Source organism: Eublepharis macularius, chromosome 8, assembly GCF_028583425.1.
Source record: "Eublepharis macularius isolate TG4126 chromosome 8, MPM_Emac_v1.0, whole genome shotgun sequence".
Lineage (NCBI taxonomy): Eukaryota > Metazoa > Chordata > Lepidosauria > Squamata > Eublepharidae > Eublepharis > Eublepharis macularius.
This window is the reverse complement of record NC_072797.1, coordinates 30,599,885-30,627,540: the sequence shown is the minus strand read 5'-3', so window position 1 is coordinate 30,627,540 and position 27,656 is coordinate 30,599,885. Positions and strand designations below refer to the sequence as shown.

General features: G+C 41.8%; 1 protein-coding gene across 1 annotated transcript; it reads right to left on the bottom strand.

The window, feature by feature from the left end:
- Positions 1 to 198: 198 nt before the first annotated feature.
- LOC129334523 (granzyme A-like) lies at positions 199 to 27,656 on the bottom strand. The gene is made up of 6 exons (XM_054986680.1): positions 27,498 to 27,656; positions 17,118 to 17,160; positions 12,472 to 12,610; positions 6,046 to 6,187; positions 3,884 to 4,147; positions 199 to 1,294 (listed from the first exon to the last, which is right to left on the bottom strand). The coding sequence occupies exons 1-6, from the start codon at positions 27,654 to 27,656 to the stop codon at positions 1,139 to 1,141; spliced, it is 903 nt and encodes a 300-aa protein (XP_054842655.1). The 3' UTR covers positions 199 to 1,138.

Here is a 27,656-nt window from a genome sequence, read left to right as displayed (position 1 = left end):
GGGAAGCCTTGGGTTGCTGGCCCTTCAGTTTGGCCACCATGTGAAAGAAGATTCTGTACCACTGGTCTGATGCAGCAGGTGTCTTCTTATATTTTTCTGTGCATCAGAAAGAGGCGTGCATAAAAATATTAAAAGGATCAAACTGAGAAAGTATACGTTTATTTTAAAAGCAGCACAGTAGAACATTTTCCAGTTAATTTTAAAATTATATAGTAAAGATTAAATTGTAATGATTTAGACTTTGGTTAGAAGAGCTTTCCCCCCATAATAAATTTCAAGGCTGGGGGCGGTGGGGGGGGAGTGCTATTTGCAGAAGAGATGAACTTTGCTGGGGAATCAAGCAGCATTTTTGGTGCATCATTCAATTGTCAAGAAAAATATTTTAATGTTACTGCTGTCCATTGTCAATATTTTTGAAAATATCATATGTATATATCTATTTTTTATCTGAATGAGAAAAAATGTTGTCAGGATACTGTTGGAAGGACTCTCAAATGGAAATAGATCCCACTGAACTCAATGGAAGTTAGTTGCCTACATATTTCTTTGGACTGCACCAAAGTGGCTTATATATTTTTGTACTGAGCCTCAGGGATCCCCTAGTATCACAGTAGGCTATGGAGGAAAATCATACTCTTCTTTTGTCTCTCTGTAAATGATGAACCCCAATATGTGATACTGATTGACATCTAATAGGCAATTTGCATGAGGCTACTGGCTTTATTGTGTACAATTTAGAAGTACAGTGAAACTGGTTGAAATAAATTTATCTTTCATTGAATGGAATGGCCTTGCAATCTGGTCACAAGAAGAGACAGAAAGTAATCAACTCTTCAGGCTGAAATTTTCAGTCTAGGCCTGAGAACACAAAATTTTCATGGGTGATAAGGAAATCCTTCTTGCAAAGGGGTCGGAGTGAATTTCAGAGCCAATTGCTTGAATATTGGAATTTGCTAGATCTTAGGAAGGCTCTCTCTCACTCATTCACCTCTTGTACATCTATGCAAATAGAATACAATGTCAACAACTAGCAGAGAAATAAATGAGATGCGCATGAATCAATAAGCAATCTAAACTAAGGCACTATATCAGAAGGCATCAAGAGACTAAAAAAATAAAATCCAGTCATCAACCAAGTTCACCCCCGTATGACTTTATGTATCCATTGGAGATAGCCCTTTGTGAGACGAGTAAAGACATCTGGGGAATCGGGATGAGCACAAAAGTATTTATGGCCAAAAGAAGTGATGCCTGTTTGTATTCCTCCGCATATCAAAGGCCCACCAGAGTCACCCTGGGGAAATGAAAAAGAGACACCATTTGTTATCTACCAAAGAAGAAATGTGTCCTTCTTTGGTTATAGTGTTACAAGAATAAGGAAAGCTAGGGAAAATAAAGCTCTTGCATTTAATGATTTACTGAAATGTTTTAACTGCATGAGATGCAAAAAAAATCATTATGTTCTAAGTGCTGTAGCAATGCACTGAATACTTACATTTTGGGTAGTTGAAAAGATTTTTACAAAATTCTTAAGTCAAAATGTAATTCAGAGAACAAATAAAACATCGTTTCACTGTGGGTTGAAAATCAATTAACATACTTTATAAACACATACATTCATATTGCAAAAATCCACTTCCCAGCCCACTTAAAAGTAGGATATCAGAGATAAGGCTCATTTAAAGCATTCTACCAATCTGGCTAGTTTTGTATGTGTAGGGAAATTTGGGAAATGGGTGTGCATTCAGTCAATTACTGCTAACCATGGTGCAAGAGACATTGTCTGAGGTTGCTGACTTTGATGTACAATCAACCAAAACATCCAGCCCTGAGTCAGTTGAATATATTTTGTTGGACCAAGGACACTTCTCTTGTGCCATCCTTGTTAGGCCCCATACAGGTACAGAATTATGAATATGGGAGGCAACAATGGGGGTAAGCAACATCTGCTACCTTCTCCTGCATTGCCACCTCAACCAATTTGGTACCACATATGATTGCTTGAGTTGCTTGGATAGTGAACTAGAGAGTGATGTCAGTGCACTGCTGGTGACGTAATCCCCCGATTACTGGGGAGGCCAGCAACCCTCCCATCAAGCCTCCTGGGGGATATCATTAGGGATCCCAGGTCCCCTGGTGGGAGTGGGGGATGCCCCACTCCCACCCTCCACCTCCTGCCACCATTCACCTGGCTGGCAGGAGGGGGGAAGCGGGGGAATAGGCCTCCTGGGTGCACTCATGAGGTGGCGTAATATGTCACTCCCAGAAGTGACATCATCATGCAGAGGGTGGGAATGCTCCCGCACTTCACAGTGGGCCAATTTGGGCCCCAAATGGGCCAAATTGGGCCTGCTTGGGGCCCAAATTTGCCTGCTGCAAAGCCAGTGGTCCTGCCCCCTGCACTATCACCCTTCTCAAGAGCCACCCAGAGGACATCTTTGGATGTACCTGTATGGGGCCTTTTGCAGTAGCAACATGAAAAATTATTGTTGTGTGCAAGCAGCCTTAGCCGCGGCTTATATATGTATTTGAGACAGAGGAGCTGAACGCTCCCTCTATCTAACCTCTCTGTTGGAGTTGATTAAGCAATGGGAGTTGATTAACCATAAAATTTCCTCCAATTCTAGATAGAGTTACCAGATCCCCTTACCCTCCAGGTGGGAAGTAGGAGACCTGGCACTCTCCTTTTCAGTTGTCTTCATGTGTGCACTCCTGAGCTACGTGATGTCAGGGAAGTGACATCATCATGCAGGCCTTATGTCATCCCTGGGAGCATAGGAGCTGGTAACCCTACCACCAAGCCTCCCACGGGGTGTTGTGGGATTAGCAGATTGCTTTTAAAGGGCCAAGCAGGAATTTGCGGGTTTACCAGATTGACTGTCGGGAGGACATTTTTTCACCTGCTTCATGATGTCACAAGAAGGGGGATTTAAAATTGTTAGATCTTTGACTGTTTGGCCATAACTAGTTGACAGGAATAGGGCAAAGTGTTCACAATTGGTAGGGAGAATTGGCAAACACCCTGAGGCAATGGGCATGATGGAGGGTTGTGTCTGGAACAGGCCATCACATGATTTACAGCTGGAGGGGGTGGCTGGGTCTGCCCAACAAAGACCATTTTCATATGGCCACGCACCCAGAAGATCACGCGAAACTCACGGCATGGCATGATTTCTGTTTAATGGCGCTTTTTTCTGACATCAGGCCATTAAAGGGGATCATGCTGGGAGATCATGCTAGGAAGATACTTCATGCCATGAGTTTGCACAATCTCCTGAGGTGCGTGTGAAAACGGCCAAAGTCAGCAGGCTGCCTAGCATAGCCAGCCATTAAAATATGTTAGCAGATTTAATAAATTATGGTGTAGATTTAATAAAGTAGTTAAACTCACTCTGTTCTCTTGTGCTAGGCTTGTCAGGCTGAGTTTGGCAGCTGGCAGGAGGTCTGAACATGGGGGCAAGGGGGTGTGTATGTGACATTGGTAATGCCACTATGTCATTTCCTGGTAACTCAGAATTGACAAAAGAGCTGGAAGAGCTGTGACTGACCCAAGGTCACCCAGCTGGCTTCAGGCGGAGAAGTGGGGAATCAAATCCAGTTCTCCAGATTAGAGTCTGGCTGCTCTTGACCATTACACCAAACTGGCTCTCCAGTTCATAGAGCTTCCAATTCATAGAGTTTCCAGTGATTCCTAAAGTTTGTGTTTTATATGTATGTTGTAAACCACCTTGAACACCAGACATGGGGGAGAGGAGGTATGTAAGCTGAATTAAACAAACAAACAAACAAACCCATTGAAAGCAGTGCCAAATTCTTTAATTGGCTAACCTTAATCCCATTTATAAATCTACAAGAAAGCAGGATTGGTAAACAAAATTCTTACCTTACAAGTACCTTGTCTTTTATTCTGAAAACCACCTGCACACAGGTTGTTGAGTGTCACAGGATAATTGCTATTATACTTCCTTTGGCAGGATCCTCTGTTCTTGACAAATACATTAACTTCACGCAGCCTATCAGATATCCATTCTTTTTCATTTTTCCCCCATCCAACGACTAGACACTGTGTTCCTTCTCTGATATCTCCAAAAGTTTTAGGAAGTTGAATGGTTTGCACATATCGATTAATTCTTGCTTTTCCATTAAGCTGAAGAAATATAATAAAGAACATCAGTGGTTATTGATAAAGAAAGGGAAAACCCAGATATCTGTTGCTTGCCACACTAGCTGTTCCACACAGTTTGAAACAGACATGCATTTAGTTTTTCTAGTAAAGTGCTTTTGTAACTTCCTGGAGCTGTTGCTTCTTTAATTTTTTCCTTCATTTTGTTGCTGTTTATTTAGTTATCTATTTGTGTGTGTATACCCTATCCAATGGGACTCCCCAGTAGGAGTCCTGAAGCAGTTTACAACATCACTCTCTCCTCTTCCTTTTTTCCTCACAACAGCCACCCAGGCAGATTATGCTGAGAGAATGACTGGCCTGATGTCAGTAACAAGCTTCCATAGCGGAATGGGGATTCGAACCTGGGTCTCCCAGTGTCTAGTTACATCTGGTTTTCAGCTTAATTAGTTATGTTCCACTCACTTACAGTGAGCATGGCACCTCTGAATAAATTATCTGTCCTGTTCCTGGGTGGAGTGGGTTGCAGAGAATGAGAGCTGGAATTACCGTTTTTCAGTTGCTTACTCTTTTTATTTTTGTAGCCAAAGCAATTGCTCATTTTTAAAAATTAATATAGTTGTATGTTATAAGAATTATGATCATGAAAATAAGAAACAATTATAATTGCTGTCACATGAAAGAGAAAAAGAATAATTAAGCTCATTCCTCCTCTGGGAATCAGAGCTGATTAAGGATCAACTCATTTAACACTGTGAACTGATTAAGAATCAGCTAAGGAATGCTGCTACTACCACAAATGATTGGGAATGAGAAGTAATTACAAATAAGTTGATTCCTTTGATTTTGTGCTGATTTTGAAAGATTCCTCCTTCAGGGGTTTTGTTCCAACTCTTTTGTCCAATGTCATCAAAATTTGAGGAACAGAACCCCAAGGATTAAAGAGAGAATATTACTCCCACTTCCCCAGTGACTATCAAGACTGGGAATAACCAGCAACCCCCTTTCCCACCTTCCATTTCCTACCACCACTCACTTGGCTGGCAGAGGAGAAAGGTGGGGGAACATGCCTCCTAGGTGTCCTCCAAAATCAGCCCACTGTGAAGCACGGGGGTAATCCTGGGACCTGTGCGATGACATTACTTCCCAGAAGTGATATCATTGTGCCACCCCGGGAGTGCTCCTGCACTTTGAGCATACGTGAAGACAAAGAATAAGGTGAGTACTAGGTCTCCCCCTTCCACCGGGAAGGTAAGAGGACTTGGTAACCCTAACTCTGAACAACCATGAAGATTGAGGATCTGGAGAAAAGTACACCCTTGAGTTGCAAAAAATTAGCAGAGTAGCATAGTGAGTGCAGCAAAAGCATGTGTGCGTGCCTGAGTTGCAGAGCATGTGCACAGAGAAGAACCAACTCATACATGGGGGTTTGCTTAAGCTTTAGAAAGAAATATAAGTTTTTTTTATTTCAGGAACTCCATTACAGATAAGAGAAAGCATTCTGTTCTATCTATCTAGTCGAGGATGCTGAGCGATGCAAGATGGCATGTCCTACACTGATAGTGGCAAGGTGGAGAAGAAAAGACAAAGTGAGGAAGTTGTAGTGCAAGAAAAAATCTACACTTGAAAGGGATACCTCCAGGACAGTAGAGAGGACCCCATGTATCTCTCTGACTCTCTCATAGTCCCTCTCTGAAACTTGAGATGAGGGACAGCCTTACAGTCCTTCCTGCTAGGGAAACAGGGAAGGTGGGTATGATCTGCCTCTGCAAGCTTCTTGCATTTGTATTCTGTAACATTTAAATAACGTTCACTTTCATAATCATTATAGTGGAAAAGCATCCTACCCACCTAAAAAGAAAAATACCCATAAAGATAAATACAGCCTTTCATTTCCACCAATGTTCAGTGTTAAAATGTACCTGCAAAAGCATAATGTCGTTTTGCAGTGGGAGGGAGCTATAAGATGGGTGACGAAAAAACCTAATAATTCGAAAGGTTTGCTTTCCATTCTCATGGTTAGATAGCGAATGAGCACCAAGAATAACAGTTGTTTGCGGTGTTCTGAAAAGATAAAAAAATGGATGAATATTTTACTTCGCAATATTTTGATTTTTTACCTTTCCATGTTCTTTGGTTAACCCCCACCCCCAACTAATAGAGCAGCACCTATAACTTTGTAAAAAAACCAATGCCCGCTATAGCTGCCATGGGGGGGGGGGTTGCTAGGCAACAACAGCAATATTGCTAGCCTTCAAAACTTGATTTCTGTCAGTAAATGGGAGAAAGATGAGGCATGGCCCTTTCCATGCTTGTTTTGCCTTTGAGGGAAAACTCACTGGGGGCCAGGCCCCTCAGCAACCAGGCTTGGCTGCTTATTACTATTCAACAACAGCCCCTCCCCCACTTTTGTGTGGTTAGAGTTTCAGACTAGGATAGGGTTGCCAGGTCCCCTTACCCTCGTGGAGGGAGGGGAGGACCCTGCACTCACCTTTTTTTCCTCTTTGCATGCGCAAAGTGCGCATATACTTCCAGGCCTGTGCAATAATGTCATTCCCAGGAGTGACGTCATTGCGCTACCCCAGGAGCACACCCTGAAAGCCTGTTCCCCCTGCCTTTCACCCCCACCAGCCAGGTGAGTGGGGGGGGGAGTGGAGCGGGGGAGCAGAAGATCCCCCACCCCAACCGGAGGAACAGCAACCTTAGACTAGGATCTGGGAGTAACAGGTTAGAACCACCCTCAGCTGTGGGTTGGTGTGAGGATAAAGTGGAGGAGAATGATGTAAGCTACTTTGGGTCTCCATTGTGGAGAAAGACAGCACAGAAAGGGAGAATGGAATATATCTCCTCTTTTACAAAGCAAAGGGGATTTAAGAACCTCCCTGAACTATCACAGACCGTGTGGTATAGTGGTTAGAGTGTCTGTCTAGGAGGCACAGGTTCAAATCCCCTCTCTACCATAGAAGCTTGCTGGGTGTCCTTGGGCCAGTCACACAATCCCAGCCTAACCAACCTCACATGGTCGCTGTGAGGATAAAACGGAGACAAGGAGAATGATGTAAGCCAAACAGTAGTTTGATTGGTGGGTGGGAAAGAAAGAAGGAAGTTTGGAAAGGTGATACGGGGAATTGCCAAGGGGAGAGAAAGAAGGATATAGTATAAGAAAGCAATCCCTTAAAGGTAATAAATCCTTCTCTTTTTGTATAAAGTAGTCTATGAGGAGAACCCTGAGGAATCATAGAATCATAAGGTTGGAAGGGATCTCTGGGGTCATCTAGTCCAACTCCCTGGACAATGCAGGAAATTCACAAATACCTCCCCCCCCCCCCCACACACACACCCAGTGACCTTACTCCATGCCCAAAAGATGGCAAAACACCATAGGGAAGGGAAATCTCAGTCTCTTCTTCTACTGCCTGACTCTTGTTACTCCAACCCAAAATCTTACCTCAGCAACAGGACATTTTCCCTGCAACTGAGCAGGCTCAGATGTTGCTATTTTTGAGAGGAGGTTAACCTCTGCTTTTTACTTTTTCTATTTTTATATAAACCTGAGGTGATGCATCAGTGGAAGATTACTGCATTCCCCTCCCTTAGCTGTCTTCCAACCAGAATAATAACCACATGGAGGACGGGAAAGGACAATTTTTTTCTGTATTCCACATCCTTCAGCAGAACTCCACTAAGGAAATATGAAGACAGCCATTTTGCCCCCCTTCCCTTTCTCCATTGCAGCCTCCTGCCCCACATGGCTATTACTCCATGTGGGTCCTTCAACACCAGTAATAGACTTTACTGGAGCCAGAAAGGATTGCTGGGAGGAGAATAGGGATGTGTACTTCGGGTTTCAGAAACCCGAAGCAAACCTGAATCAACCCCGATTCGGGTTGATCTGTGATTCCTGAATCGGCCCCAGCAGAGCTGGCCTAATTTGGGAAACCTGAAGCAGAGCAACCCGAAGTGATTCAGGTTGATTCGAGTTGCTCTGTGAAGCCTTTTCCCCTTGCTGCGGCAAACGGAAAAAACCTTCAAAGAGCTCTCTTCCCATGGCTTTCAATTGATGGGAGGGGGAGAGGGGGGCGATCAGGGAAGGGAGATTGGCTGAGAGAAAGAGCCAGTTGCTGCAGCAGCAAGTAGCTCTTCCCTTCCTGATTGGGGGAGTCCCTGGGAGGACAGTATTTTTTTTAAAAAAAATTGTTTCAAGGTGGGACTGTGATTTGAATGTGCTGTGCTGTTAATGCTGTTCCCAGAAATCCAAGATTTTTTTAAAAAATGGTTTGTGATTCTCTGGAGTGATGTTAGAATTTGTTTCAAGGTGGGGGACTGTATGTTGTGATTTGAATGTGCTATTAATGCTGTTCCCAGAAATCCAAGAAATGAAATTTTAAAAAAATATTTTTGGTGTGTTTTTGGTTCTGTTTTTGGAGTGTTTTTCATTCTCTGGTGTGATTGTGGGGGCTGATTTAATCTAGGCCTGTACATTGTGATTTAACAGTGATGTGATGTTTTTAATTTATTGCTGCTACAAAGAAATATTTTTTTAAAAAATTGATTTGTGTGTGTGTGTGTGTGTGTGTGTGTGTGTGTGTGTGTGTGTGTGTGTGTGTGTGAGAATCTCTGTTGCGATGGCTGGCCAGCCAGCTCTGGGGGTGCTGGGGAATTTTGAGGAGTTTGTCTTTGTCTTTGTTGGGCTGTTGGGGGGTTTATTGAGGGGTTTCTGCCTGTGGCCATGGATGCCACATTCTATGTGTTTCTATTGAGGGAGTCTGGATTTTCCCACAATAGAAAGTGGGGTGGCTGGGGTGATGGTCAACCTTCTTTGGGAAACCATTACCTGGCCCCTTGAAGTCCAATCTCCCTGATGTTTGGGTGATCTCCAGAGGGCAGGTAGGAGTAGGTCCCCTGCAAGTCTGGTGCATTTTGCTTGCAAAATGCCACCCCCAGCCTCCTAGAACTGCCCACTAGTTTTCAACACATGGTTCAGTTGGGTTTGGGTTGAATTCAATGGATGATTCTCTGGAGTGAAGTTGATCCCCTTTCATCAGTTTGGCTGCACTGAGGGAGGTCGTTTATTAGTTCACTTCTAGTTGTTCACTCACTTGCTTCACATGGTTGTGTTGTGTATTTTTAATCAAATTTTTCTTATTGTGATTCTCTGGTGTGAAGTTAGTCCTCATTGAGAATTACTCGGCTGGGGGACCTTCTTTGGGGGGCCATAACATGGCTCCCCGAAGTCCAATCTCCCTGAAACTTGGGTGGCCATGGGAAGAGAGTTGGGAGAGGGTCCACTGCAAGTTTGGTGCATTTTGCTTGCAAAATGCCACCCCTAGCCTCCTGGGAACCTTCCCCCCGCTTTCCCCCCTAGGAAACAATGGAGGTAGGCGGCGGCTGGGGGGACCATAACATGGTCCAATCTCCCTGAAACTTGGGTGACTGTGAGAGCAGGGTTGGAAGAGGGTCTCCTGCAAGTATGGTGTTATTAGGAAAGAAAATGACCCCCCCCCAGGCCCCCCGGATAGCTGGGAGCAGCATTTCCCATTTGAAACAATGTCCGAATCTTCCCTAATAATCCCAAACTGGCTAAAATACCTGCCACTTTGGGGTTTGAGTTTACCCCAATTTTTTTCCTGCTCTGGGTTAACTAGAAGCAGGAAAGCCAAATCTTTTGGGATTGCTCACACCTAGAGGAGAATGCAAGAAAGATCCACATATCTTGCATCTGCAGATCATCCATCCCTATTTCTTACTTTGAAGAAATAGAACCTGTTGGCCCTATTGTATGCATTCTTCAGTCTTCACATGGTTATTAGATAGGTACAGTTTCTTGAAAGCCTATGCTGCTGGAAGGTAAAAATGTTTTGTTTTGTTTTGTGGTCTCAAGTGGTGCCAGCTACATGCACAAATGGCACATGATGCAAGATAGGATCATAGGTGCATTGACCAAGATACTCTGGGAAAATTGGTTAAGACTCTCATTCTAAGTTGATGAGCCGCACAGTACTTTAATCCCTGAAAAGGACCATGTTAAGGTGATAGTTATCCAGAATCCTCATCACAGGGAGATTTGCCATCTCACTTGGTTGACAGCCCAAATTGTTGTGGGTTTCCTTGCCATGCTAACCTTCTTGGACCCTATAGCAGCTGACATTAGGAGACAGTCTTATTGGTCCAATTCTGCCCCCAAAGTGATTTGGTTTCTCTCCAAGTGCCTGCCATTCTTTTCTGCCATTTCTCCTGTATTTTCTCTGAGTTTTGGGGGGCAACTTTTACTCCAATGTTTTCCTAAGAATCAGTTCTGAATCAAGTTTGTGCATAATGTTTCTTGTGCTTTTGTAGGTTCCTCCCATTTCCCATTCACTTTCAGTAGACTGGGCTGGGACTGGGGGACATCCCTGCTTTGTGCCCTCTCCCTGCCCTACCTTGTACTCTCTTCCCCTTGCCCTGGAAATAAGGATTTTTTGCCTTGCATAGGCAAGTTTTTAACATTTATATTTTAATCACTCCTATCATAGTGATATATTGCTATAAGAAAGCACAGAAGCAACCATTACACTCCCTGCCCTCTGTTCTCTCAACCTGTCCTACGTACCCCTAAAATAAGGAAATCCTTATGTTTTTGTGTAGTTAAGTTTTGCACATCTGCACACTGAGTATCAAAAAAGATTTTATAGAATGGCAAAAAGTATAGAAAAGGCCACCAAGATTATCAATTCCTTGCTAATTTTGAAGGGTTCCTCCTTCAGTCCAGGGGTTTTGTGCTGACTCTTTTGTCGAATGTTATCAAAATTTGAGAAGCAGAACCTCAAGGATTAAAGAGAGAATACTACTCCCACTTCCCCAGTGACTATCAAGACTAGGGATAACCAGAATATAATATTTAAGTCCCATGGATATGCACTCCCAATAACCATGAAGATTGAGGTTCTGGAGAAAAGTAGGCCCATGTGCTGCAAAATGTTAGCAGAGTAGTATAGTATGTGCAGCAAAAGCATGCATGTGTGTCTGAGTTGCAGAGCATGTGTGTGGAAAAGAACCAACTCACACATGGGCCCTGGTTTAAGCTTTAGAAAGAAATATAAGTCTTTTTATTTCAGGAACTCCATTGCAGATAGGAAAGGGTAAAGAAAGCATTATGTTCTATTGATCTAGTCTTGGATGCTGAGAGATGCTTGATGGAGAAGAAAGGACTAAGAGAGGAAGGCCAGTGAATTCAAGACCAAAACTTATGGGAAAAATATAGCTCTATTTGGGCAGGTGCAGGGGGAGGGGGGGAGTGGATTCAGCCAATCATTCTGCCTGCCTCTCTGCCTGCCTGCACTTGGGTGAGGGACAAGATTGGTGGTGAGAACACTCTATTTTGCAATGGAATGCTGAGTGTCAAAAGGAAGGATTTGGATTCACTCCTCATCATGGAAACAAAACTACAAAGCTCAAGGAAACATAGCAGCCACAAGCAGCAGCAGAATGCAAAGGTAATAATTTATTGGCACCATAGAAAAAGAAAAAAGTGAACAAGAAGCAGGATTGTTTTTAATGTCACTGCACTGCACTGGTTGGAGTGTTCTCCTGCTTGGGAGCTGCCTTGCAACCACTGCCTCTTTGCTAGTCAGTTTCCTGCCATAGTGTGCTCCCGCCAGTACTCACCTTTTGCGGGGTCCGTTGCTGGGTGTGTTATTGTGCTTGACTCAGTGGATCAATGGTTTAGACTAGGAGGGGTACTAATGGTTGATGCAGATTTGGTTAAGCCTCATTTCCCTACCCACCTCCTTGAAAAGAATAGTGTGTATGAGTAGTTGCCTTCCCCAAGCTGTGTGTGCTGAAACTCAGTGGGTCAATGGTTTAGAGGGAGGACTATGTTTTGTGTGATTAAGGTGCTGTTAACTCCAAAACAGCTGACCCAAAGAGCCTGGAAGCCCTCACTGCAAAAAACAGGTCTGAAAACTCATAACAACAAAAAACTCAAATGGATTAGATCTGAACTAGCAAAGCCATTGTCAGAAAAAAACCAGAAATGATTCATAGTTGGTTCAGAACCCCTGGATCTAAAACTGAAAGGGACATTTTTTCAGTGCACACTTCTAATGATGACAGCACCATCATTCAGAAAATGTGATCTTTATTCCATTGCATTTGTAAGACATGCAGAAAACCCCAAACTCTGCTCTCCAGCAAGATCACTTTTTACCATTGCACAAGCAGCCAGTCCAGCAAATGCACACACCAGAACTTTGCCTAACTGACGCATTTCAAAGGAATGCGTAAAAACAATAGAGCATAAAATAGAAAAGGAGAGAGGGAAAATGTCTGGGAAAGGAAGTTATAAAGAAGAAATATTTCTCCCAACTTACATAAGACAATGAGCTGCTGTTAGCACCCAGTTTTCATGGATCAAAGTTCCTCCACAGGATTTTGGTCCCTTGATAAAGGCCATATAAGGTCTTGAATTTGCATTTGATTCTTTCCCTCCAATGATATCAGCACAGTCACCTAAGTAGAAAGAAGTCAACCTAATGAAGCTGCTTCGTTTATGATGTGTTGCAGGTTAATCAGTCATTAGTAGTACAGGATATATAATTGGGAAAGAGATAAACACGTGCATATATGGACATAGAGAAGTATATTAAGAAGTTACTGGATATTGCTGAAAGGTGGAATATCATCCGAGGTGAAATAACATCCCCATGGTTCTGCATAGTTTCAGGTAAGGTCGCTTTCTCACTCTAAACACCTTTAAACAGCTAAACCAACTACGAAGTTAGAATGCCTGCAGGAGAGTGGGGGCTATCCAGTGTTTTACAAAAAGTGCCCATAGGAAAGAAGTTGTGGGTTCATGCTTGATGCATGCAGTTCTTGGGTCTCAGTTCCCTTGAGACTAGGGTTACTGACCTGAGAAACAGAGAGAGTTAGAGAGCCATGTGGATGAGACCCTTTGGGGCTTGGTAGAACTGCCCCAGTCCTGTTCTGATAGCTCCTCTGCTGTCATGAAAAGTGACGGTCTTGAGGATAGAAGGCTGAGGAGGATAGAAATAATCCTTTGGAAGGCACCCTTTCCTTGCACAATGAACCAATACCATCTTGTAAGGAGGATACCTTTCTGGGGTAGGGGGTAGGTGGACTTTTAATAGTGAGAGATTGGATCATTAGGAATATAGACAATAGAATTTGTGATGGGCATTTTGAGTTCCTGGTGACTTACCTGCTTGATGCCAAGGTTGTGGAAATCACTTGCTGTCTAGAAAGACTAAGAGCTACTATGGGAGAGGAGTTAACAGTTATGGGGCATGTTGGCACCAATGACACAAAGAAATGTAGTCCTGTGATACTGAAGGGAAAAAAATAGGCACAAGGCTGAAGGCCAGGACTCATAGAATCATAGAATTGGAAGGAATCTCCACGGTCATCCAGTCCAACCTCCTGCACAATGCAGGAAATTCACAACAACCCACCCCAAGTGACCCCTTCTCCATGCCCAGAAGATGGCAAAACACTTCCAGGATCCCTAGCCAAACTGGCCTGGGGAAAATTGCTTCCTGACTCCAAAGTGAAGATTTGCATTGCACTGGTCCTGTAAGAAACGGCCACGAGAACTAAGCACTGTTGTAATCCTTCCTGCCCTCCCTCTCATGAATCAGCATTGCTATCAGATGGCCATCTGTTTAAAAACCTCCAAAAAATGAGAGCCTCCCCCACCACCCCGGAAGTCTGTTCCACTGAGGGACTGCTCTAACAAGAAGTTCTTCCTAATGTTTAGCCAAAAACTCTTTTGATTTAATTTGAGCCCATTTGTTCTGGTCCGACCTTCTGGGGCAACAGAAAACAATTCCGCACCATCCTCTATATGCCAGCCCTTCAAGTACTTGAAGATGGTTATCATATCACCTCTCAGTCGTCTCCTCTCCAGGCTAAACATTCCGAGCTCCTTCAATCTTTCCTCATAGGTTCCACATAATATCCTTGTTGACAAGTTGGTAAAATGTGGCTTGGATCCTATTACTGTTAGGTGGATCTGTGACTGTTTGACAGAGCACACCCAAAGTGTGCTTGTTAATGATTCCTTATCCTCTTGGAGAAGAGTGACAAGTGGAGTTCCTCAGGGATCAGTCCTGGGACCCATTCTGTTCAACATTTTTGTGAAGCTAGAATGAGATAACTCCATGTTTGCTTCCCTGAGCTCCTTGGAAAAAGGACAAGGTATACATGTGCTGGATAAAAGACTAATAGAAAAACACAACACAGCTTGGCCTGACCAGTCATTTCATTGGGTCTTGTACTCTGCTCACTAATCTATAGGGGCAAACAGTGAGAAAAAGAAAATAATCTAGTGCAACACTTACCACTGTGCATTCCAAGGAAAAGAATGGTAGTGGAGAAGGAGAAGACAAAGAGAAGGCCCATTGTTGCTGCTTTGTGTTCCCACCACAGTGAAATATCTAATATATAGAGGGATTATGAAGGAAGTGGTCTTTTTTGTTGTTATTTTTTCACATGAAACACCCTCTGGTCTTCCTAGGAAGATGTGCCATTTCTGATTACATAATGCCTGTCATATGACTGTGGGGGGCGGGGGGGGGCAGTGGCTGCCCTACCCTCTAACTGTGATGCCTCCACAAGCCTGACTCTTGCAGCATTACTCAGGTATCCACTCCACCCCCCAGCATTCCACCAACAGAAACACATGAACAACTCTTAGGGGAGGGGAGTCTTTGAGAGGACTCGGTTCATTTTCAGGTGCTGTATAAGCAATGAGGGAAAAACCCCACCAGGAGTAAAAAATAAGATGCAAGAACAATCTGTATTCCAGTAATAAAGTTTTAAAGTACAAAATCTTCAATTACTGATAGTGACTCACTAAATGTGCAAATTCCACCTATATACAATGTAGTGGACAATAAGAATTCATACAACAACTCCTATACAGCATTCAACCCCTCAAGCATGTCCAAATATCATTACAGTGGATCCAGGAAAAAGTAATCGAACAGGTAAGTCCAAGCCCAGAATATCAACTGCTGTTATTTGTATATCTGCAGAAGACTACGTTTTAAATGAGACATTTTGAAATAATGTTATAGACATAGACTTACATGTTAGATTACTTTTTCCTGGATCCATTGTAATGATATTTGGACATGCTTGAGGGGTTGAGTGCTGTATAGGATTTGTTGTATGAATTCTTATTGTCCACTACATTGTATATAGGTGGAATTTGCACATTTAGTAAGTCACTGGCCGTTTCCGCACGGCTTACCTCAACCCAGAACACTGTGCAACATGCCGGAAAAAACGCAGAAGATCACGTTTTCTTGTGCGAGTCTTGTGCGATGTTGCGCAACTTTGTGCAAAACTCGTGTGAGAAAACGTGATCTTCCACGGGTTTTTCGGCATTTTGCTCAGCGTTCCGGGTTGAGGTAAGCCGTGTGGAAACGGCCACTATCAGTAATTGAAGATTTTGTACTTTAAAACTTTGTTATTGGAATACAGATTGTTCTTGCATCTTATTTTTTACTCCTGGTGGGGTTTTTCCCTCATTGCTTATACAGACTTTAACCAGGGGTGCCTTTGTTTTGCTCAGCTTCCATTTTCAGGTGCTGCCTATTGCTGACCACTGGCTCAATTGCATGGAGCTAGCCAGCAGGCCAGTGCTAGCTGAGAAGTGGTCCAGGCCCAGCTGCATGATGGGAAACCCACAAGGACCTGTGAGCATACCTCAGTTTCCCTTGTATCACTTTCCTCTCACTATTTTGTCTTTCCCTCCTCCTGACAGCCCCCATGTCCTTACCTTTCCCTGCTTGCTTCTCTCCTTCCCACCTACAAACCACCTGAACATTTATATGCCCCCCATCTTCAGCTGTATTTATTATTTATTTACTTCATTTATACCACATGTTTCTCCAAAATGGGGGCAAAAAGTAGATTACTATATTCTCCTCTTCTCCATTTTATCCTCAGAACAACCCTGTAAGATGGGTGGCTTGAGTGTGAAAAACCCTGGAAAAGGGCCCTTCATCCAGTTTACCTGGGCCCTGCTCAAATACCTGGTTGGTGCAGCAGCACCTTTCATTGGCCTCAGACAGAACAGTAATCTTAGAGATGTGCTGGTACACTCTGTCTTTAAAAGCAGTGATAGCAGCCAAGGTTGCCCTAGTGGCCATTAGTGATGTGGCAATTGCAATGTATGCCCACTTGTGGATGTAGGAAAATATTTCAGATTGACAAGTACTGGCCGTGTTATCATTCTAAAACACTTTCCCACCTGTAACACCTCAGGTGTTGTTTACATCACAGAGTGCTCATGCCCAGTGGTGTATGTAGGGAGCACTACCCACCCAGTAAGAGTTAGGATCCAAGAACACTTGTTGAAGATTAGGAACCAGAATGCGGAAGCACCATTAGCGACCCATTTTCAGCAATGGCATAGGAATGAGAGGGAGTTGCGCTTTTCTGTTTTAGAGGCAACCAAAACACGGGCTCAATGGATTTTCCAAAGGTTGTTATTATAACTGGAGGCCTTCTGGACTTTTGAACTTGATTCCAGGGCACCAAGAGGTTTCAACCAGGATTGGGATTTAACTTGTTATCTTTGAGCATCCTTTCTCACTACCAGGTGCTTTCCTTTTAAGGGTTGATGTAGGAGGATGGTCCCTTTAAATGCCTTAGTTGTAGCTCTGTGTAAGGGTGGGGTTTAGACTGGGAATTCACGGAAGCTGCCCATCCTGACACTTTGGAGCATGGCATCCTTGTTTGAAGACTTGTATACATATGTGAATAGAGACATTTCATACTTTTTATTATCCAATTGTTTATTACCTAGAGGATGTTTGTGATCAGTCTATTTCCTTGCAGTTTGAGACGCCCTTGAGGAAGCTCAGTGAAATGGGCCTGTGGCTAGCAGCCTGTTGGGCAAGGCAAAGAACTGCAGCATCTCCTGGTTTCTAGATCCTTGAAAATACAAAGGATGCTCTTATTCCTGGAAAGTAAGAGATTATTTGCTTACCTGATGACTGGGAAGACACTGTAGCTTGCTTAATTTTCTCGACCTGCAGAAGGAAAAGAGAATCAGAAACATTTAGTGCAGCACTTTATAATCAGCTGTTTACAATACTGGTCGGACTCTGAATTCAGTTTATGTACTGTATCTTGGATGTCTTGGTTCTTGTACTGAATGATTGATACATTCAGACTGTATTTTTAGGTAGGTTATTTATTGTGATCATTATATATTAGCACTGTTGCACCTTCTTTATGCACTTATTGGAATATATAACTTATAGTGTTGATTATACCTGTGACTGAATGCCACAGGAGGGCCACACCCTACTTGTTGGCAGGTTACTACCTGTGGCAGCCTCTCTCTAGTTGTAGTCTGCCCAACAAATTGGCCTGGTGCTGCTTGCCTCAGCTCTCATGGGGCTTGGGTGGGCTGGGTACTGCTTTCCTGGGTTCACATGTCTCAGGTGGGCAAATAGCCATCTCTCTCACCTTGGGTGGGATGAACCATAAGTTACCTCCCTAGCCTTACCTTGCACAGGGTTTGGGTGAGTCAGACACCATCATGGGCTTTGTGTCTCCATTGTCTTGCAACAGCTGAGTGCTGCTGTTGCCTCCCTCACCTTACCTTGCTTGGGCTGAGCCAGGCACTGCTGCCTCTCTCACCTTGTGCAGCTTGAGCTGGGCACCCTTACCTCACTTGTTTTGCACAGGCTAAGCCAGGTACCTCTTCCCTTGCCTTGCATGAGACAAGTGTTGTCTCCCCTGCCTTGCCTCAGGTGGTCCAGGCACTTTCTCCCCCAACCTGCCTCTTGCAGGGCACAGGGAGGCTGTGCACTGCCTCCTCCACATCACCTTGCGTGCACTCAGGTGGGCTGAGTGCTGGCTCCTTGCCTCACCTCATGCAGAGCTCACATGGGCCAGGTTTCCCCATCTTGCACAGGGCTCAGGTAGGCTGGATTCATCCTTTCTGTCACAGGGCTGGCCCAGTCCAGCTTGGCGGGGTGTGTGTGTGTGGCAGCCATGGGCTCACTAGGAAGCCTTTCCTTCCACATGCTACCAAATTTCTCAGAGGATTTTCCTCCTAGTGCCTCAAATGCCCTTGCCTTGTCAGCAGTGCTGGTTCCAGGTTCGGGGGGGGGGGGTTGCTTATGCTCTCCACCAAGCTCCCCTCATGCCTTCCTTTCCACCCACCTACCTGCATGTCTCCCCACCTGATTGTGCTTCCTTTCCCTGCTCACCAACCCTCCTACCTTCTATGCTCTTAGAGTTGGCTGCATCACATTCATGCCCTTTCCCTCACAGCAGTGGCTAGTGCACGCAGCTTATGGTGCTGCTGCTGTAGCTACCAGAAATACCACCAATCTGCACCTCCTGCATGCACATCAATGCTAGGAAGTGGGAACATGGACAGGCTTACAAACGAATCAGCAGGGAAGGGAACATGGACAGAGGGCAGGGAGATGCACACATTGGGAATCAATGACCCCCCACCAAGAGCTCTGGGCCCAAGCAGCTGCCCCACCTTAGATATGCTGATGCTGGCCCTGCTATAAGTATAAGCCCTGCTATAAGGCCATTTCCCAGTGTATTGTTATTCCAGAAAAAAATGATCTTATAATAAAATGGTATAATATTCCAAAAATCCTTTGCCAGGACAGAACTGTCTGCAACATGCACCAACATAAGATTTCAGTTGTGGTGCTGAGGACTCCCCCCACCCACCCACAGAACAATGATTTGCACTCCTTTGGCTCTATCATCATAGCATTGGCTACAAATATTAGACACTACAGTGTTCATTGATTTGCTATTAACAAAGGAAGGGGGAGTGGGTACGAACAGAGTGGCAAATTGTCCCTTGGCACTTTGGTGAGAGTTTGGCATCCATCACCAAAGAGTAATAAAGTTGCCCTTTACTGCTGGTGTGAAGTTTGCAACATGAGAAAAGAAACAATTATTTCATAGCAGGGGTAAACCTCAGCATCTATCCCACTTGGCTGATTGCTGATGCTGGTGCTGCTCCAGCTCTTTGTTATGTGCAATTATTAGTGATTTAATTCCAAATTCCAAATACTCCAGTTTTCTCCCCAATGGGGACCCCAAGTGGTGTACATCATTCTGCCCTTCTCTATTTTATCTTTAGAACATCCCAGTGGGGATGTGACTGGCCTAAGGTCACCTGGCAAGATTGACTGGCCTAAGGTCACCTGGCAAGATTCCATGGCATAGCGAGGATTCAAACCTGCATCCCACAATCAATCTGAAGGTGGTGGCCAATTTTGAGACTCTTAGCTTTATTTTCTGCTGAATTATGTCTGCCATAAACGGATAGCCTTAGCTTCCATTACCAATAGCACTGTGTGTGTGTGTGTGTGTGTGTGTGTGTGTGTGTGTGTGTGTGTTCCAATTTCCTTCATTTTCAGCACCATACCACCCATCATGATCTTGAGGTTGTTGGCCAATTTTTAGATTTCTAGCATAATTTTCTGATCCATTATGCCTTCTGCCATAAACAGAGTACCTTATTTTAGTTTATATAGCAAATAGCACTGGAATGGGGTTTTTTTGCAGATAACATAGGCCAAGATGTTCTGATTCACTTCATCTTTGGTATTGTAACTCCCACAGTCCTCCTGAAAATGGTGGCCAATTTTGAGGCTCCTAGCTTTATTTTCTGATGAGTTATGTCTGTTACAGGCAGACAGCTGCATGGTTTTGATATGCACAATTGCTGTTTCATCTGAAATGGCAACTGCATTGCTGGGAGAATTGGAGATAGTTTGCACTCATGCTACACACAGTTGGATACCCCAATGTGGTTTTTGGTAGAACAAATTTATTAGAGCTTTCACTTTCTTAAAATGTCTTCCCTCTGGCCTTCATTGGAATTTTTTAACATCCATTTTAATTATTATAACTTCACTTAGGAAATTAGCAAGTTACAATTCTTAACAAAAGAACCTGCATAATGGTTTGAATTCTTTCATAGCCTTCAATTCATACATCTCATTGTCATTGAGCAAGGTGTCAGTCAAAACATGTTTCACAGTTTAGTTTATTTCTCCATTTTAGTTATGCAGAAGGGAAGAATTAGTAAATCAAATCTCTTGCTATACATGTATCCTTCCTTCTTTTTTTGTCACCAGCATATACCATGTTCATTATGACAACAGGACTGGTTATTTTCTCAAAGACAATGACATTCACTTCATGCAATGTATCAAATGGTCTTTTGTCTTTGTCATCAGTAATGCCCCACTTTCTAAGTAAAACATCAACTGGGGCAATACTTCCAAATGTCTAACATTTTTCTAATAAAAGTATTGCTGCTACTATAAAATTTCCTAAGAAAATATGAATCTTGTCCCCTTGCTTCTTGTGCTAGACAAAATTAGATTGACTTTGGGTCACAAAGCACTCTGTACTTCATATGTTCACTGATTACTTTGCATAATATTTATTGTTAATATTGATTAGTTACAGAACATTTCTACCAAACATGAAGGAGAGATATGTATAATTAAAAGAATGGAAACAAAGATTGGAACCAGTGTTTGTCATCTTAAATATTCTAACTGGTGTATAGTATCATCTATACATGAGTTTCAAATCATTTACCCTAATCCCAACATGTACTGAGGTACAGAAGATATTGTTAGGGATTTTAAGACAAGTTTGCTATGAAATATCCTGTGACAAGTCTGATTGCCACTAAACATTGTAAGATGATTCTTTAGAGTTTAAGGCTTCTTCCACAGGGTCTTATTGCCACAGTCTCCAACTCAATATTTTGAGAGCTTCCACATCACTTCATTTCATTTACATACCTGTTCTGCTCCCCAACCCCTGTGTTTCTTCTGAAGTTTGGCAAGCCTCTTTTGATCTGATGTTTTCATAGAAACATAGAGCTGGAAGGGATCCCAAAGGTTATCTAGTCCAGCCCCCTGCACAATACAGGAAATTCATAGCTATCTCCCCTGCTCACCTTCCTCAGTCACCCCTGCTCTATGTCCAGAGGAAGACAAAAAACTCCAGGATCCCTGGTCAATCTGGCCTGGAGGAAAATTCCTTCCTGACCCCAAAGTGATGATTGGCATTAGTCTGGGCATCTAACAAAGGGCCATGAGAGCCTAGCACTGACTCATCCCTTCATACATTCCATCTCCTGATCTGTGTATATTCATATTAAGCCAGAGAATCATCACAGCTGTCAGATGACCATTTAGCCTCTTCTTAAATACACTTTAATACTTTAAGGACGCTTTAGAACATAGTGATGTGGATCCTAATGAATTTAACCTAAGACCTAGATCCATATTTAATCCAGTTACTAAAAATCCAAGGGTTTTAGCTCTTCTTAAATTCCTCCAAAGGAGAATCCACCATCTCCTAAGGAAGCCTGTTCTACTGCAAAACCATTTCTGTAATCATTTTCTCTTATGGAAGGTCTGCTTCATTGTCCGCTGTTGTACCCACTCTGCCATTTCAATCCCCCTCCCACAAATCACTTGGCAGTGCAAAGTGGCACTGAGCAATTTCTTTCTTCATTAAAAAATAGCATGACAGTTCTATATCACTGCAATGAAATATCACTCAAAACATCTTTTAAGAGAATATTGAAATCTATTTCGTGTTGCTATACCAGTCACATGGTCAGGGTTGGGGCATAGGGTGGGTAGTTGGGGCCAAAATGGTGCTGTCTTTAATTTTCAGACCAAAAAAAAAACCACTTGGTGCCCAAAAATGGTGCTGTCATTTTTTCCCTTTTAAATCAGCATAACAGCAATATATTACTACAGTGATATAACATAAATTAGAGCAGTGGGGTTTTTTTGTTCTTAAAAAAGAGGTGCCGATACCCATGATATTCTACCTCCTCAACTCAATCTTGAATGCCCAAGAGGTACTGGTACTCTGTACCAGTGCATAACCCCTGAAAAAAGTCCTGTATTAGAAAGTCTTTTCTCTGTAGGCACAAATCATAAAAAATTATACCGTGTAGGAAAAGATGAAAGGAGGCACACTATTCCCAGTATATTGCTATAGTGTATGTGCATAGGTAAAGGGAAGAGCCCCGTGGTGGGGAAGAGCCCTGTGGCGCAGAATGGTAAGCTACAGTACTGCAGCCCAAGCTCTGTTCACTACCTGAGTTCGATCCTGGCAGAAGCCGGCTTCAGGTAGCCAGCTCAAGGTTGACTCAGCCTTCCATCCTTCCAAGGTTGGTAAAATGAGTACCCAGTTTCCTAGAGGTAAAGTGTAGATGACTGGGGAAGGCAATTGCAAACCACCCCGTAACAGAAGCCTGCCAAGAAAATGTTGTGATGCGAAGTCCTCCCATGGGTCAGTAATGACTTGGTGCTTGCACAGGGGACTACCTTTACCTTACCTATGTGCATAAAAAAGGAGGGGGGAATAGGAGGAAAAAGCATCCAGTCTGGGATGTTTGTAATGTAAACATCAGCCCACACATACAGAGAAGGTTTATAGTACTACCCAACATATGGAATGTCTGTATCTGAAGTGCATGATCAGGAGCTGCCTTGGCAATGAGCTAAATGCTGGAAAATGCTGCTATATGGAAGACATTGAAGTCCATGAGAACAGAATAACATTAGCCATCATCTCTTTTTGCTATAGAGGCTGAGCTAAGCAATAACCTTTTCATGCTGCTGTGGCTGCTGTTTTCCCTACCATGCCACCAGAGTGTTTCTTTTTTTTCTTTTTCTTTTTTTTTGAAAGAAATTTTTATTAGGTGAGTATACATATAAACAAAATCTTCAATTAAAAACCTAAATGTCAATTTTCCCCCACCCTTTCCCTCCCCCCTCTTTCAAGAGACTTCCAACAGCTTTCCAACCCATATCTTATTCTATAACTTACTTATCCATTCTATCTATATGTTATTATCTCATATTCCATTAATATACTAAATAATATCCATTAATATCAAATCTATTCTAAGCATAAACTTAACAATAATTAAAACTTCACTTTAAATGGTAAAGATCCCTATCTCTACTAATCGCCCCAATTAATAACTTTCAAATTGCCATAATTTCCCCTTCACATCCCACTTTTTCTCCAAATACTCCTTCAATTTCCCCCAGTCATTAAAAAATTCTTCAGGATTCTGATCTCTCAGCCTTCTTGTCAATTTATCCATTTCCGCCATGTACAGCAACTTTTGTATCCAATCTCCAATAGATGGTATTTCTTGCACCTTCCATTTCTGCGTATAGTATTCTTGCCATATAAAATAACAGTGCTCTGTGTTGCACAGGAACATCTTCCATATTTAAGTTCAGTAGCAGGAGTTCTGGGTTCTTTATTATTGAAATCTGCAAAATCTCATTTATCACTACTAAAATATCTCCCCAGTACTGCCTCGCAACCTCACGTCCACCACATATGAAAAAATGATCCTTCATGACTTTTACATTTCCAACACTTATCTGACATCTTAACATTACCATAAGCTATTTTTTTTGGCATCAAATACCACCTATATATCATCTTAAAAACATTTTCCTTAATATAGGTACAAGTTGAAATCTTCAATGTATTTTTCCACAAATACTCCCATGCCTCCATTGTTATGTCTCTTTGACAATTTATAGCCGACTTCACCATCTGGACTTTAACAACTTTATCCTCAGTATACCACTTCAAAAGTATTTTATAAATCTTTGAAATTTTCTTCTTGTTTTCTTGTAGTATAGTTTCTTCCAATTCTGACTTTTTCCATCTGATTCCATCTTTTGAACGATCCGAGTTGAGTAAGTCCTTTATCTGCCCATATTGAAACCATCCATAACAAAAAGCTAATTCTTCTTCTGTTTTCATTCTTGTCATATTCTGTTCCTGGATGAGAATCTTTTTATAGGACAGACATTGGTCTCTGTTATCAATAGCTCTCGGATCAATAACTTCAAATGGTACCACCCATGAGGGGATACCCTCACCAAAGTAACTTTTGTATTTTTTCCAGATTGTGTAGAGACTTCTTCTAATATAATGATGCAGAAACATAGAGTCAGCTTTTACTTTGTCATGCCACAAGTAGGCATGCCATCCAAACAATTTCTTATATCCTTCCAAAGTTAGAAGCTTACGATTCTCCAATGACATCCAGTCTTTTAGCCAAACCAAACAAACTGCTTCGTAGTATAATTTGATATTCGGCAGTTGCAGTCCACCTCTTTCTTTGACATCACATAAAACTTTCATCTTTACCTGAGGTTTCTTGCCTGCCCATACAAAATCGGAAATCTTCCTCTGCCACTTTTCAAACTGCTTACTGTCTCTAATGATTGGAATTGTTTGTAATAAAAAAATAATCCGTGGTAACACATTCATCTTAACTGCCGCTATTCTTCCCAGCCATGACAGATTTAATTTATTCCATTTAATCAAGTCTCTATCAATCTGTTGCCATAGCTTTTCATAATTATTCTTGAATAAATCAATATTCTTCGCCGTAAGCTCAATTCCTAAATATTTTACTTTATGTGTTACTTCACAGTTTGTGGTTTCCATCAGTTCTTGTTGCTTTTGTTTAGTCATATTCTTACATAATATCTTTGATTTTCTCTTTATTGACATAAAATCCAGCCAGATCTCCGAATTCCTTTATTTTGTCTAGCAGCTTTGGCATATTTTATATTGGATCCTCAACAATAACCATCACATCATCCGCAAAAGATCTAACTTTGTAGGTAAAGTCCTTAATCTTTATGCCTCTTATAGCATCATCATCTTGAATCTGAATCAGTAGCATTTCCAAAATCAAGGTAAACAACAATGGAGATAATAGGCAGCCTTGCCTTGTACCCTTTCTTATTTCCAGTTTTTTAGTTAAATCTTCATTGACTACAATTGCTGCACATTGGTCTTTATAGATCGCTCTTACCGCTTGAATAAAATCTTTTCCCATTTGCAGTTTTTCCATTGTGGTGAACATAAAACTCCAATTTAGATTATCAAAGGCTTTCTCTGCATCCACAAAGAAGAAACCAACTTCTTTCTCACACTGTTTGTCATAATATTCTATCGCATTTAAGACAGTTCTCAAATTGTCCTTAATTTGTCTATTTGGAAGGAAACCTGCTTGTTCTTCCGCAATAAATTCCACAAACCCCTCCTTTAGCCTCTCCGCCAAAATTTTTGCAAATATTTTATAATCATTATTCAGCAACGATATAGGTCGATAATTCTTAACATTACACAAGTCCTGATCTTCCTTTGGTATCAATGATATAATGGCTTCATTCCAAGATTCCGGAGCCTTTTGTCCTTTTAAAATTTCGTTCATTAGCACCTTCAAAAAAGGTACTAATTCTCCTGCCAATGATTTATAAAATTTAGCCGTAATTCCATCTGGACCTGGTGCCTTCCCTAATTTAGTTGACTGAATAGCTTCTTTTATCTCTGTCTCTGTAATTTCTGCATTCAGCTTTTCCTTCCAGTTCTCTGATATCAATGGTAATTTAATTTTGTCCAAATATTGATCGATAGTGTCCAAATTTACTTCTTTCCTTTGATACAATTTTGCATAAAATTTAAAGAAAGCTCTACTAATTGCAGATTGATCCATCAGTGTCGTTCCATTTTCTTGAATCTTAGTTATCACCTTTTTTTCTTTTATCTTCTTCAATTGCCACGCTAGATACTTCCCAGGTTTATTTGCCCCTTCAAATGACTTTTGATTTAGTTTTTTCAACTCCCATTCCAACTCTTTATTCTCCATTGCTTTCAATTGTTCTTGAAGAATTTTAATTTCTTGATACAATTTCTTTTTGCCTGGTCTTTTCTTCAATTGTGCCTCCTTAATTTTTATATTCTCCACAATTTCTTTCTTCTTTTCCCCTTTTATCTCTTGCATTTAAATCCATTAAAACTCCTCTAATAACCGCTTTATACGTATCCCAAACTTTATAGGTTGGAACGGTATTGTTCAAATTATACTGAATAAAGAATTTGGTCTCCCTTTGTAGCATTTCTAAATTTCCTTTTTGCTGCAGCAAATCTTCATTTATTCTCCATCCTCGTCTTTTGGTGCATTTTCCAAACTTCCACATAATTGGATTATGATCTGAGCCTACTTTAGGCATTATCTCCACATCTTTTGTCCACACAACCAAGTCCTTAGAGGCCCAGATCATATCAATTCTTGATAAAGTCAAATGTCTTGGCGAGTAGTACGTATATTGCTTTACTTTAGAATTGCTTCTCCTCCAAACATCTTCCAAATTCTCCTGATCTTTGATTTCAAAAAAGGATTTTGGCAAAAGTCCTCTTTTTTATGTGCACCTTTTGTTTTTTTATCAACATCCAAAGCCGTAACTCCGTTGAAGTCACCTGCCAATATTATTTGTGAGTAAGTTAATCCATCCAATTGATTCTGTAAGTCCTTAAAAAAATTGTCCTTAGCACCATTAGGTGCGTAAATCCCAATCAGCAAAATCTTTTTTGCATTCCAAGTAATTTCCATGGCTATATATCTAGCTTCCACATCATTAAATATCATTTTAGGTTGCAGCTCCTCTTTAATATACAAAACAACTCCTCTTTTCTTTTGCCTCGCTGTTGCTGCAAATTCCTTTCCCAGTTTAGCATTTTTTAGATATTTCACATCCTGTTTCTTAATATGGGTCTCCTGTAAACAAATTGTATTGCAGTGCTGTTTAGATAGCCAATGGAAAATAGGTTTACGTTTTGAAGGTGAATTAAGTCCATTTACATTCCAAGATATAATTTTGCATTCCATGATCAAATTCTAGGTCTTTTAGGTAAGTCTTTTTCATTGTTTGAAAAGAACATTTCCATCTCATGCCTAGATCTAATAGTTTTCTTAACTGCTTGAAATTCAAAGCTCAAACCCTCTGGTAATTCCCATCTTTATCTGATTTTCAACTCCTTCAACACTTGCACCAATTCTCTATACTTCTTCCTCTCCAACAGGACTCCTCTAGGTAGCTCTTTCATTATTCGCACCCTTTTCCCATCAATTTCCAGAGGGTTTTGAAATTGCTTACTCACAATATCTTCTCTTGTTCTTTTTGTTGTAAATCATATCTCTTGGTAAATTTTTTTGAGCTGCATATCTTGAATTGATTCTGTATGCCACATCCAGAAAAGCCTCAACTTCTTCCTCTTCCTTCTTCAAAAATTCTGCAAGTATTTCTGATATCTGCTCTTGGGCTGATTTCCCCTCTACTTCTGGGACTCCACGAAATCTAAGTTGTTTTTCCATATGTTTACATTCCATCACGGCCATTCCTCCTTTCAAACCTTCGGTTTCTGCCTTAAGAGAAGAAGACAGTTTATCAACTTCATCTTCCATTACTTTAACTTTCTGCTGTGTTGTTTGTCATTCTTTCTTGACCTCATCAATACTCTTAGTTAGCTCTGCCACCTCTGATTTAAGTGTCTCTTTAAAATCCTTCACCATATCCTTTATCATATCTTTGATCTCTTTGTTTCCGTTCACCACTTTCTTGTCAAGACTCTCCAGCGCCAACTGCCATTCCTTCTTTGACATCAT